This window comes from Phodopus roborovskii, unplaced genomic scaffold (assembly GCF_943737965.1).
Source record: "Phodopus roborovskii unplaced genomic scaffold, PHOROB, whole genome shotgun sequence".
NCBI lineage: Eukaryota > Metazoa > Chordata > Mammalia > Rodentia > Cricetidae > Phodopus > Phodopus roborovskii.
In genome coordinates this window covers 218,876-232,797 of record NW_026125806.1, presented here as the reverse complement: position 1 = coordinate 232,797, position 13,922 = coordinate 218,876, and the positions used below count along the sequence as shown (strand labels likewise).

At 40.3% G+C, this 13,922-nt stretch overlaps 1 protein-coding gene across 1 annotated transcript; it reads right to left on the bottom strand.

Annotated features, from left to right (window-relative positions):
- Positions 1-1,271: 1,271 nt before the first annotated feature.
- On the bottom strand, positions 1,272-13,577 carry LOC127217722 (igE-binding protein-like). Its single transcript, XM_051178727.1, is given in 4 exon segments — positions 1,272-1,928; positions 1,931-2,117; positions 2,589-2,696; positions 13,441-13,577. Coding segments are annotated over 4 exon segments (1,089 nt in total).
- Between the last annotated feature and the right edge of the window lie 345 nt (positions 13,578-13,922).

Sequence of the window (13,922 nt, the reverse complement as noted above, 5' to 3'; positions counted from 1 at the left end):
ATGGGTGGGGGTGTGTCAGAGCTCCAAGGGTGCTCTCGATGGGGACCGGAGACAGGAGCAGCAGGATCAGGGGCCAATCCAGGGAGTTCAGGCCTCCAGATTTCTTCTTGATAACAAAAATAGGATTATTCCAAGGAGAGTTGGATCCTTTCAAATGTCCCAAATCTAATTGCTCTTTTAGTAATTGATAAGCGGCCTCTAATTTCTCCTGTGAAAGTGGCCATTGAGATACCCATATTGCCACTTCAGTTATCCATGGTATGGACATCCTTTTCCCAACAGCCTCTAGGAAAAACCCAATCCTGCACGATCATTTTTTGAAATGACTTGAACTTAATGCCTTGATACTGCTTTCCTATCCCTAGCCCTGGTATATATCCCTTATCTAACATCATATTTTGTGCAGAGATGGAATATTCATTCATTAATTTTAATCCTAAAGCTTTTAAAATATCTCTTCCCCATAGATTTACTGGCAAGGGAAGAACATAGGGGGTAAACAACCCTGGCTGACCTTCTGGTTCCTTCCATCTTAGGGATTTAGAGCTGATAGCAGGAGTGGCTTCATACCCTAGTCCCTGCAATGAATGTTCTGATTGGGTTATTGGCCATTTTGAAGGCCACCAGGAGGTGGAAATGATGCTTTTATCAGCTCCTGTGTCCAAAATTCCCTGAAAATTCTTTCCTTCTATATTTAATGTTAATGTTGGTCTGGTATCAAGATCAACTGCAAAATAAGCAGAATCAATCTTATCTGAGTGGCCAAATCCTTCTGCCCCTCTGTTTCGTTTAATGGCCCCAAAATCCTCATGACAACTAGGGAGAATAAGTAACTGTGCTATGCAATCACCCGAGGAGATGGGAAAAATCCTGAGTGGCGATGAGCACATGATCTTGAGTTGTCTCTCATAATCTTGATTTATAACTCCAGGATGGACAATTAAACCTTTTATGGTGGTAGATGACCTTCCTAGTAATAGTCCTACTGTGTTTTTTGGCAGAGGGCCTGAAAAATAAGAAGGAACAGATTGTACACCCATTTGGGGGGGTCAAGACAATTCTAGTGGTGGCACGGAGGTCCAATCCTGCAGAACCTACAATGGTTCTCCATGGGGCTTCCTCCTTTCTAGGCTCAGGGGGAGCTCATTGCCCCATATATTTGAGGGGCATGAGGGCGGGGGACCCACAGGGTGTTTTGTGGCTCAGGCAATGGTTTACCATTAACGTCTTTGACTGGTTTACATTCATTTTCCCAGTGTTTGCTTTTTACATCAGGGACAGATTCCTGGCATCCTCTTAGGTCCTGACATGCACTCCCTACAATTCTTTTGTATATGTCCCATTTTGCCACATTGAAAACAAGTCTTGTTCTTGTCCGCCATATTGCCCTTTCTTTGTCCTTGTAAAATGGCGGCCACCAGTCCTGCATTGGTCAAAGGACCTCCTATTTCTCTACAAGCATTAAGCCAAGCTTGTAAGCCTTTTCCTTTCCAATGAGTTATGGCTTGTCTACATTCCTTGGTGCATTGTTCATAAACTAGTTGTTCTATTAAGGGCATAGCCTGTTCTTGATCTCCAAAACTCCTTCCTGCGGCCTCCATCATACATGCTACAAAGTCTGAAAATGGTTCATTTGGTCTCTGAATGACTTTTGTAAGGTTCCCTGATACTTCCCCTCTATTAGGAAGTGCCTTCCAGGCCTTAACAGCACATGTGTTAATCTGAACATAGACCTCTAAAGGATACACTGTCTGATTATTTGTCCATTGGCCTTGTCCAGTGAGCATTTCAAATGTCCAAGCGGGCTGCCCCGCTGATGCGTTAGCGCAGGCTTGTGACTGACTCAAATCATGCCATATGGCCTTCCACTCTAAGTATTGTCCCATAGTGAGACAAGCCTTCACAACGAACATCCAGTCCAAGGGAGTCATAACATCCAGTCCAAGGGAGTCATGGCCACCATGGACAGTCTTTCTATTTGTGACAGAGTGTAGTTCGTGCTGATACCATAAGTTCGAACAGACTCTACCAATTCTTTAACCTGTTTATGCTCAAGAGGGTGATGGGTACGATTCCCATCTTCCTTGAACACAGGAAACATCCAGGTTCTCTCATGTCTGGTTTCAGGAGAGCAAAAGGAGTATTTACATTCCTTCTCTGCATAAGTAGGAGGTGCAGTAAGGACTCGTGCAGCCTCCTCCTCCAAATCTTCCTCCTCAGAGGGCGATAGTTCCTCTTCTGAGGGGTGACTGGAAAGCTCTAAAGCCTCCAATTCCTCTAAAGAATAAAGGTGTTTTTTCTTTCCTCCGTGAGATGGATCCGTCTCACGGGGCTCTTTCGCTTTCTCTTTATTTTGTTTTTTCTTTTTACGTGCAACCATCTTTTCTTCATGTTCTGCTTCTGACATGCTTTCTTGAAAATTGGATAATGGTCTAGTGCCTGCTTTTAGCTGCCCATCATGTGCTTCCCCAAAACAAAACAAACACAGTAAAAACAAGCAGGCAACCAAATGCACAATAATCAACCCTTCAATGGCAGGATCAAGCCCAAACAGTAGCATGACTATCAGAACTCACCTTATCTGTTACCTTTGTGCCACAGTTCTGAATCCTCTCCAGTCTCCTGAAGGGTCCCCGTGTGCCGTTAATGTCAGTTTCCCGGGGTTCGGCACCACTTGTCGAGCGCTATCACCTTGACTGCAAGAACGACACTCAACAACAGGATTCTTCTGCAGCTATGTTTATTGCACGGCTCATTACAGCAAGTTGAGGGAAGATCCCGAGGAGGAAAAAGGGCTCTGCTTATATATGTTCAGAGGAGTCGTGTCTGTTACTGACAGTTGCAGCCCGCAACGCTCGTAATGGTCACCCCATGACGTGGATCGTGCATCTGCGCCTTGCTGGCTTATGGACAGAAAACCAGTGCCATTTTTGGGAATGGCACCCGTGGCTCTCTACAGAAAAGCATTTCCTTACTGGAAATGAATTATCATCTGAATAGAGACAAACATAATTTCACTGGGTGCCATGGAAATAAGTGTAAATAAAATCCAGGGATAGAGGGATACACAGATAGCTCATGAGGTAGCTGTGAAACAGGATATACATGGACAGAGAAAATGAGATGTGATGTGAACACCTGTGTGTTCAGTTTTAGGTGATTTTTGAGGCATGGTCTTATAGCCTTAAGAGAGGTGGGCCAAACCATTCTGTGTATGGATACATTTTCCTGTTCCATGAAACCCTGGCTGGAAAGCATAATGGCATCTTGAGGGTTTCCTGTGAGAACACATGGAATTTTGTAGGAAGTAACTGAGAATAATGGGGGGGGGTAGATATGTGATGTAGGAATCCTGATATGACAATCAAGAATTTATTTCCCCTAAGTGTCTAGGTTGCCTTCCTCTGTCCATTTTAATCTCCTCAGAGAACTCTGTTTCCCCTGTGTTCCTATCCCTGGACACAGGTAGATGGGTTTCTACAGAGGATACAGTGAGTTCCGTATCTGAGGGTAATTTAAGGACTGTGGGAAACAGGAATTTCCTTAATGGACACTACCTGGAGGTGTAGGATGTGGAAAAAACACATTGTGACTCTGGTGATACATTGATTAAGATTTATGAAAGTCAGTCGAGAACAAAATTGCAAAGTAGCTATACTGGATATCTTTACAACCTAGTGGTGGTAGTCAACATCTTTAGTACATGGACTTAAGATTAATAACTAGAGGAATCTTTGTAAGGTGAAGGCCACATAGTCTGCATAAAATTTATCTAGTCTTAATAGAAATACCTCAAAATTTGGCCAGGTTGCATGTACACCTCTCCACATGCCTAGAAATTTCTGGGTCTCCTCTGAGCACACTGAACTCACCTATCCACACAAAGTCATCACTTGGATTATCTTCGGATCCAATAGATGGCCCTCTGATGGAAGAGAGATCTCTAAGAAAGCTTGTATCTTCCAGAGGTATAAACATTGAAATCTTGGCCCAACTATGCCCACCAGGAGAGTAAAGCAGACCAAGAGAAACTCCACATGAACCCAATGGAAGAAGAAGGGAAGATGGCAATACAAGAAAAAAGAACCAATAATAGAAAGAGAAGCATGGCATAACCAGAATCAAGGAAGCCTACACCAACTAGAACTGAAAAAAAAGCAGAAAATCCAGGAGAGAATGAGTAAAAAAATATGACTTCATAAAAATTACAGATGTCCTGAAAGATAATATGAGAAAATCAGTTAAGGAAACAGAAGAATAATCAAACAAAATATAGGAAGAAATAAAGGAAAAGGCAAGCAAAAATATGCAATAAATGAATAACTCTTAAAAAAAACTAAGGAAAGCCAAGGAAAAAACAAATAGAAGAAGTAAGCAATTCAAACACTTCAAGACCTTATAACTGAAATAGAGACAGTAAAGAAACAAACTGATGGTATGCTGGAAACAGAAAAACAGGGTAAATGATTAGTAACTAGAGATGCTAGAGGAGCAAACATAAACAACAGGATATAAAAGATTGTAGAGAGAATCAGATGCTGGGGAAAAAAAAAAGCTAGAGTAAATAGATTCATCGAACAAAGAAAATCTTAAATCCAACAAATCCTTAAGACAAAATATCCACAAAATATGGGACATGATGGAATAATTCTCATAGAAGAAGGCGAAGAGGCCAGCACAAGGTGCAAAAACATATTCAAAAAAATCATGGAAGAAAACTTTCCCAGGGCATGCTTACGAAAGTAGAAGAAGCATACCAAATATGAAATAGATTAGACCAATAAAAAAATCCCTTCTCCAAATAATAATCAAAACACCTAACATACAGAATAAAAAATATTAATCACAGCAAAGGGAAAAAGTCAGGTAACCTATAAAAGCATGGAAATGCTTAAGACCCGAAGATCCCGGATATATGTTCTGTAAATACCAAGAGCTCATGAATTCCAGCCCAGGCTACTATATCCAGCAAAACTCTCAATTACTACAGATGGATAAATCAAGATATTCAATTTGAAAGCCAGATTTTGACAATCCGTATAGACAAATGCAGGCCAACAAAATAATCTTGAAAGAAACCTCAACCCAAAGATGTTAACTGCACACACAAAGGCAAAAGATAATACCACTTTACCAGAACACCCCCCCAAAAAAAACAGAGCAAATATACTCACAACACCCCTGCCAAAAACAAATCTAAAACAAATTAGATTTGTTATTGGCAGTGTTATTGTGAATATATTTGTCCTGCTTTACCCTTGGTTTCTGGTGTAGTTAGATTATCTGTTGCCTACATTTTTGTGGATGTAGTTAACTACCTTAGGTTGCAGTTTTCCTTACAATACTTTCTGTAGGGCTGGATTTGTAGATACAAATTTGGAAAATCTGGCTTTCTCATTAAATATCTTGTTTTCTCCATCTATAGTAATACAGAGTTTTGCTGGGAATAGTAGCCTGGACTGGCATCCGTGTTCTCTTAATCCAGGACCTTCTGACCTTGAGGGTTTCCATGGGGAAGTCAAGTATAATTTGGATAGGTCTGCCTTTATATGTTACCCATCCTTTTTCCTTCCTGCTCTTAATAGTCTTTCTTTATTCTGCATGCTAAGTGTTTTGATTATTATATGTCGAGGGGTCTTTTTTCTTTGGTCCAGCCTATTTGGGGTCCAGTATGTGTCTTATACTTTCATGGGCATGTCCTTCTTCAGATTTGGAAAGTTTTCCTCGATGATTTTGTTGAATGTTTTCTGCACCTTTGAGCTGGGCTTCTTCGCCTTCCTCTATGCCTATTATTCTTAAGTTTGGTCTTTTCACAGTGTCCCACGTTTCCTGTATGTTTTGTGTTAAGGATTTGTTGGATTTATGATTTTCTTTGGTCGATGAATCTATTTCTTCTAGTTTATCTTCTGCGCCTAAGATTCTCTCTTCAGTCTCTTGCATTCTGTTGGTTATACTTGTGTCTGTAGTTCCCAATTTTTTGCCCAGCTTTTTTATTTCCAGCATTCCTTCGGTTTGTGTTGCCTTTATTTTCTCTATTTCAGTTTTGAAGTCTTGAACCATCCTTCATCTACTTAATTGTTTTTTCTTGGCTTTCTGTACTTTCTTTACTTTCCTTAAAAAAATTTGTTCATTTCTTCCACTTTTTTGTTTGTTTTTTCCTCCATTTCTTTAAGCGATTTTCTCACATCTTCTTTGATGGCCTCTATCATTTTTATGATGGTAATTTTTAAGTCGTTCCCTTCTACTTCCTCTGCTTTGTTGTTGTGTTCCATTCTAGTTGGTGTAGATTCCCTAGATTCTGGTGGTGTCATGCTTGTCTTTCTGTTGTTAGGTGTTCTCTTGTATTGCCTTCTTCCCATAGTTTCTTCCAGTAGGTGTTGGTGGTGTCTCTTCCCTCTCTCTATGGTCCTTCCCCGATGGACTTATGTGGATCTGAGATTCAATATCTGTAGCTCTAGGTGGTCCAAGCTCTATAGAAGGTCTCTCCACAGACAGGGACCTAGGGATGGGGTCAGGGCTGAGGATCCAGTAGAAGATGCCACTAGCCAATGGCTCTAGCCATTGGCTGGTGGAAAAGGACAAAGGCTGAGCTGAAACTTGGGAAGTTTTTGCAGGATAATCGGATCTCACTGGAAACTGGGACTCTCCAGCTGAGGCCTCTTTATTAAGCCAAGGCCCTGCTTTGGGGGTCAAGGATCTTGCTGGTGGGAACTCAGAGTGGACCCACAGAGATAGGCAGATTTCAGGGAGGGGCCTGGGACTCCAGCAGAGGTCTGGAGGTGGGGTCATAGACCAAGTAGGTAGAAATTACGGGTTGTCCAGTGTGGATAGGCAGGTCTCGAATTGCCAGTATTTTATTAAGTATTTTTGCATCTATGTTCATGAGTGATATTGGTCTGTCTCTAAATTGTGTCTTTTTGTGGCTTGGGTAACAAAGTAATTGTAACCTCATTAAAAGAGTTTGGTAATGAACCTTCTGATTCTATTGGGTAAAACAATTTGAGGAGTATTGGTATTACTCTTCTTTGAATTTCTCATACAGTTCTGCACTGAACCCATTTGGCCCTGGGCTTTTGTTTTTGTTTTTGTTTTTTGTTTTGTTTGTTTGTTTGTTTTTTTGGTTGGGAGACTTTTAATGGCTGCTCTATTACATTAAGGGTTATAGGTCTATTTAAATTGCTTATCTGTTCTTGATTTAATTTTTGTAAGTAATATCTATTGAGAAATTTGTCTATTTTCTTTGAATTTTCAATTTTGTGGAGTTCAGGTTTTCAATATTTTAAAACTGATAGAAAGATGGTGATGTGGATTGTCTTTCTTCAAAACCTTATTCAAATTTTTTTACCTTTCTGCTACCATCAGTCATCAGTCCTAGTGCTGTTATTCCATGATATTTTGTTCCAGGGGGTCAAAAGTATTTTCTGGTGTGCAAAGATTTCTCAAGTGTGCAGTGTTGGGCAGAATGTTAGGGCAGGATCCACATGTGGGTTCCTAATCCATGTGTAAGCATTTTTGAAATTATTTTTTCAGGTAGTTTTGGGCTTGAACATCAGTGGGTTTGGGTTTACCAGAAACCACAAGAGGCATAAATGGCAGGACTGAGGAAGCTATGGTGGCTCACCATAGTGCTCATAGAACATTCTTCCCAGCCAAATTCTCTCTGAGTATTCAACTAATCATGGAGACTATACTTTGTATTATTATTATGCATTTCTCAAAAAAAAATTAGCAAAATTTTCAGGAATAAAACTATAAAGGCAATGGAGCTATCACCCAGTCATGTGGTAGGAGAAAGATACACCATCTCATTTGGAATATGGCTCCTCCCTCTAGTTCATGGTTGCCTGAGGTACCTGTAACTACCAGGTAAAAAGTACCCTCAGTTCTTCTGACCTCAAAAAGGAGCCACAGAACAAACATCTTCCTTTCTGTTCTAAAATTTCTTTAATTTTTAAATATCCGTTCCATCTTTTAAATAAAAGAATCATCCCAGTCCACATCTGTGAAAGCTCTGCACATTGTGTGGAGGAGGAATGAGAAGATGAACCTGTGCACTGCAGGAAGAGACCTGGATTAAGTGACATTGAAATTCCTTTCTCTGCAGATCTCTAAAAGTTCTGGGTCTGGGGTACAAGCCAGGACCAGGACCAGGGTTCAGTGAATGGAGAGACAACTAGGAGAAAGAGAAGGGGAGGAGAGGAAAAAAGAAATATAGATATCACAAAATTGACCTTAAATTATACCAATAAATGAAAATCAATTTCAAAACAAAGTATTCATATCTATACCATAATCCATTTTTACCTTTAAAAATATTGGTTGAGTTCATTAACCATTTATAACCAACTCCACTTAAATGAAAACAAAAATTTATAAACTATATTTGGGAATTTGGGTGTCATTCTTTCCAACTGCTTCCTGCTGATAGGGGTCACTGCCATGGGGGATCCTAAGAAGATGAAGAAATCCTGGCTGTAGTCTGCAAGGCTGCCTTGTCCCAACAATTTTGAAAGTTGTATCACCTGGAATGCTGTTTCAGGCGGTCTGGCTTGATCAAACCACATTAATCTGAAAGGAATCCACAGCTTTTCATTTTCTATGGAAATAAAATTAAAAATTGTTTTCCCCAATAAAATGTCCTGAGACTTAAATTTTGAAGTCAAAGCATTTTTAAAATATATAAATTTGATTGATCCAGCAGCATTTGTTTTAACAGTTGTTGTTATTTCCTTAGTAACAATACAAAGACAATATAATACCATACAGTATCCAGATTCTCTCCATCTTTTTACCAGGTTTACTTTGCAATCACAGAGATCTGCTTGCCTCTGTCTCCCAATTGCTGGGATTAAAGGCGTATGCCAACACATGTAGCTTCTCTCTGTCTTTTTAAAAACATTTTATTCTTATTCTCTCCCAAGCCTACATATATTTTAAAACACACTGTAAACCTTTAGAGATTTTCCTTAATATGAATCTGTCTTTACTGTAAATCTTTATCTCTTTGTAGCCAGGAGTCTTTTATCTGGTAAACAACAACATTGCTAAAATGAAAGCCACACTTGTTTCAGCCACAGTCTATCCAAGATGGCAGCAGCTATTTTACTGCCAGAACTGAGAGCTGTGCTCACCACCTTGGTCTATGCTGCCATCCATCATTATGCCTGGCTTGGAGATGTGTCACTGTCATTGACAGCTCTCATACACACCAATAAATTGTTAGCAGAGCTTGTTAAAATCGGTGCAGTTTTTTGCCACTGATGCTGAGTCAGGAAACCTCTCTTAAAGGAGCCACACAACTCTCTGCTTCTCTGTAGCAAAACAGAGCCCAACTGAGAAAAATGCTGTTGCCAAGAAGCCTTGCTTGTCTTTGTTCTTTTGTTTCTAAAACCATTTCTTTAGCTTTTCTTAGTTGGAAGTTCTTATTAGACACATTGTGGCGCCATAGTGTTAAGAGTAGGTTTTCCTACAGCCTGGTCACACTGCTATGCCTGCCCCAAATAACACACAGAGACTCTGTATTAGATATAATTCAGTTGGCTAGGTACTAATTTCTTATTTTCTAGCTCTGTCTTAATTATTAACCTATTTCTATTAATCTAAATATTTCCATGGGGTCTCATCTTACCGGAGAGTGGAACCACCGACGTTCTGCTGTCCTCATTCTCTACATGCTGACTCCTCCCTACTACTTCCTCAAATCTTCCTTGTCTCCTAGTCCCACCTATCTTGTTTTCCTATTGGCCAACAGTGCTTTATTCATTTACCACTACAAGAAACATATTTACAAAATGACATCTCTCATCAGACGAGAGCAAGAAAAAAAGAAAAACAAAAAAGGAGATACCATAATAGTAGGAGCCATTATAGGTTTGAAGAAAAACTGACTCTAGAGAAATGTCTAGAGACTACAAGGATGACTCCAACTAACAATTTGAGCAAAAGTGGAAAGGCGTTCTTAACTGTCCTCTAATATTGAGATTGATAAATAACTTATATATGATCCTAGAACCTTCATGTAGTCACTAATGGAAAGAAGTAGACACTCTCAGCCAAACCCTGTGCAGAACTCCTGGAATCCAGTTGCAGAGAGGGAGGAGTTAAGAAAAGGGTCAAGACCAGGCTACAGAATAACACAGACATGGCTGACCTATACTAAGAGGAGTCATGGACCCCCAGACTGATAGCTGGAAATGCAGCATTGGTCCGACTCAGATCCCCTGAATGTGGGTCTCACTTAGAAGGACTGAGCAGTCTAAGGGACTTCTGACAGTGGAACCAGGATGTATCCCTGGTGCACAAAAGGACTTTGCGAACACATTCCCCGTTGAGGGATACTCCCTTAGCCTAAAGCCTGGAGGGAGGGCCTATACCATACTCCAAATGAATTTAAAGATTTTGATGATTCTTCCTGGAAGGCATCACTCTCCTTGTGAATTTGGGGGAATAGTATGAGAGGGGGTCAGGGGGCATGGGAGAGAGGGAGGGAGGAAGAAGTAACTGTAAAGGAAGAAGTAAATGTAAAATAAGAAAAAATAAGAAATATATATATATATATATATATATATATATATATATATGTAAACTTGCTCACAAGTGGGGGCTTAAAGTTTCTTAAATTGGACATGAGATATAACTGAATAGTGTAATGGCAGGTTATCAAATATTTCATGGATAAGACAAATTGTTTAAAATCTCTCTCTTGCTGCCTTGTGCAGCCTAATGATAATTACGGGTGTTAATGCCAAACACTGTATACCAGGTGTCTTAAAATTAAATTACCCAGATTCAACTCATTTTCCTAAAATAAGTATAATATATATGTATGTATGTATGTATGTATGTATGTATGTATGTATTCAAATGTTAACCCTATAGTCATAATATCAATCTGTACCTCAACATAAATAAATGATTTGAGTCAAATTTGATTCAAATGACCAGTGGTGAACATAATGGTTAAAAATTAGCTCTATTTCAAAGTGACTTTCAAATTAAGTTACTATGTAAAAGAAGAAACACTTGAAATTTACAAGTTAGCAGACCTTAACCTAAGTATTGTTAACAATGGGATGTCTGCAGGACATTCCTAAGTCATTCTTGTCAGCAGTCCAGTCTTGAGAGCAATCTAGGAGACTGATCTCAGAGTCCCTTATTGTATAATTGTTACCTAAAAATATTAACCAGACACTCATTGTGGATCTGTAATTTTATTAAATCATTACTTGTTCAGAAAAATGAACACACAAAAAACATAATACTTCACACAGAAAAAAAAAAAAAAAAAACTGCCCGAATTGAGACAACTGTGACTGTGTTGTGCCTGTAAAATCACTAGTCCCTGTCCAGATTTCCAGTATTATGTATACTTAGGCAGGGTATTGTCTTGCAGTTGTTTTAGTCATTGAACAGGGTATGCAAGTTTAATTACAAAATGAGAAAATAGCAGTTAGTCTTATAATGTATTGTCTTTGTAGAATGGCAAGTTTTCCATCATCAATTTAAGAATAGTCTTTAATATATGGGAAGAAAAGGAAATGGTCTGTCAGGGTATGGCCTGTACAAGTAGAGGCATACATATTTGAGGCAGTTTTTCTTTTTGGTGTCTCATAGTAAACATAAATGTAATGTTAATCTTGACACTGTCATATTGGAAAGGAGGCTATTTGTTACACACCTTGTTACACACACACACCAAAAAAAAAAAAAAAATAGTTGCTTAATCTTTAAATTTAAAGTTTGTCTAGTGGGGTCTTTCCCTGATAGTCTTTCAGTCCACAACAGTACATTTTAATTTCAAACAAAAATGTTGTGTAGTTTTGCTAGGTAACCTGCTATATGTTCCCTTTATTTTATGTTCTTTTAATTTGTTTTGTTTTGTTTTTCAAGACAGGGTTTCTCTGTATTGTTTTGGTTTGTGTGTATGGCTTTGGAGCATGTCATGGAACTTGCCAGTCTGGAACTCGTAGAGATGTACCTGACTCTGTGTCTGTTTTTTGTTTGTTTGTTTGTTTGTTTTGTTTTGTTTTGTTTCGTGTTTTTGTTTTTTGTTTTTTGTTTTTTGTTTGTTTGTTTTTTGTTTTGGTTTGGTTTGGTTTTTTTGAGACAGTGTTTCTCTGTTGCTTTGGAGCCTATCCTGGAACTGAGTCTGGCCTTGAACTCACAGAGACTCTCCTGCCTCTGCCTCCTGAGTTCTGGGAGTAAAGGTGTGCACCACGAACACCAGCGTTGTTACCTTTATTTTCTTTCTTTCTTTCTTTCTTTCTTTTTTTTTTTTTTGTTACCTTTATTTTCACACATGTTATTTGTGAACTTAAGCGAACGTTCACATAAGTGTGGAAGGTTCAGATAAAAAAAAAAAGGAAGGAAGGAAGGAAGGGAGGAAGGAAGGAAGGAAGGAAAAGAAATTTATCTTATTGTTGTTTCAGGGAGGAGTCTGAGAATGTATGAATTTTGGTCTCAAGGAATAGAAAGACTGTATTTTTCCAAGTCGATATTGAAGAAGTGTGTACTCCTTGAGAAGAACATGAAAAGTAAGTCAGAACACAGCCTTATAGTGAAATTTCAGATTAAGGATACTCTTTTGATTTCGCGGTCTCTACTTTGATCTCGCGCTGCTTCACAAGGACAGTCTAGCGGTTTCCTTTCTTGCGCATGCGTAAACCCTCCCTACTTTTGTAGTTGCAGTGTGAACAGGCTGGTGCGTGGTGTAGTAGAGGAAGAAAAGACGCGAAGACTTGTAAGTGAGCACCAACTGGTTCACTCCCCGTTTTTCTTGTGTCTCTCTACTAGTCCAGAGACCTGGAGCTCACTTTCTTTGTCACATACTGTATCTATCCCTCTTCTTTCTCTCAGCATGCTCTACCAGACAGGACCAGTGCGGTGTTATGAGGAGAGGTTGACCTACAGCAGCCGCCATTATTACTCAGCTACTCATTTTGACTTTGTAAGTACCGGGCATGGCCAGGGTCTTGGGGTCTACTGTGAATTTAGAAGTATGTTTTTCGCTTAATGTTCATCTAGTATGTCAGGTACAGTTAACTCATTGCTACATGTGGGCATTCCTAAATCTGTTGATTGCTTGGCCCACAGACAGTACCAGGTAATTAGATCCTAGAGATTACAACCAGGAGTAGCGGCGCTGTTGGGCCCTAAGCTGTAGCGGCGGCGCTGTTGGGCCCTAAGCTGTAGCGGCGGCGCTGTTGGGCCCTAAGCTGTAGCGGCGGCGCTGTTGGGCCCTAAGCTGTAGCGGCGGCGCTGTTGGGCCCTAAGCTGTAGCGGCGGCGCTGTTGGGCCCTAAGCTGTAGCGGCGGCGCTGTTGGGCCCTAAGCTGTAGCGGCGGCGCTGTTGGGCCCTAAGCTGTAGCGGCGGCGCTGTTGGGCCCTAAGCTGTAGCGGCGGCGCTGTTGGGCCCTAAGCTGTAGCGGCGGCGCTGTTGGGCCCTAAGCTGTAGCGGCGGCGCTGTTGGGCCCTAAGCTGTAGCGGCGGCGCTGTTGGCCAATACTGAATAGATACAATGTGGGACTGAAGGAACTGTGCAAGAAACAGTCGCCCTGAAGGACTTGAGGAACCCGTCATGTTGTTAGGCCTACGAGAACTTCAACACCATCCGGCTTCAGCTAACACCAGCACTGTTGGTTTGTAGAGAGTAGCTCCATTGGTGGACTTCAAGGAACAGCAACAATGTAAGGTCTTACAAATAGTTACAATGTTGGGCCTTATGGAGTAGTGGCTCAGTCCCGCCCTAGACAGGGCAAGTGATGTTGCGCTTTAAGGAATACCAGGTTAATAGGCCAATTGGAATATTGGACCTGCAGGGCTTTAGGGAATAGGTTTCTAGCAATATAATACATATTAGTAACTGTTTTCTTTTAGGGAATAGAAGACCTGTTGGGCTTTAAGCAATAATGGCCTTAGGACTTT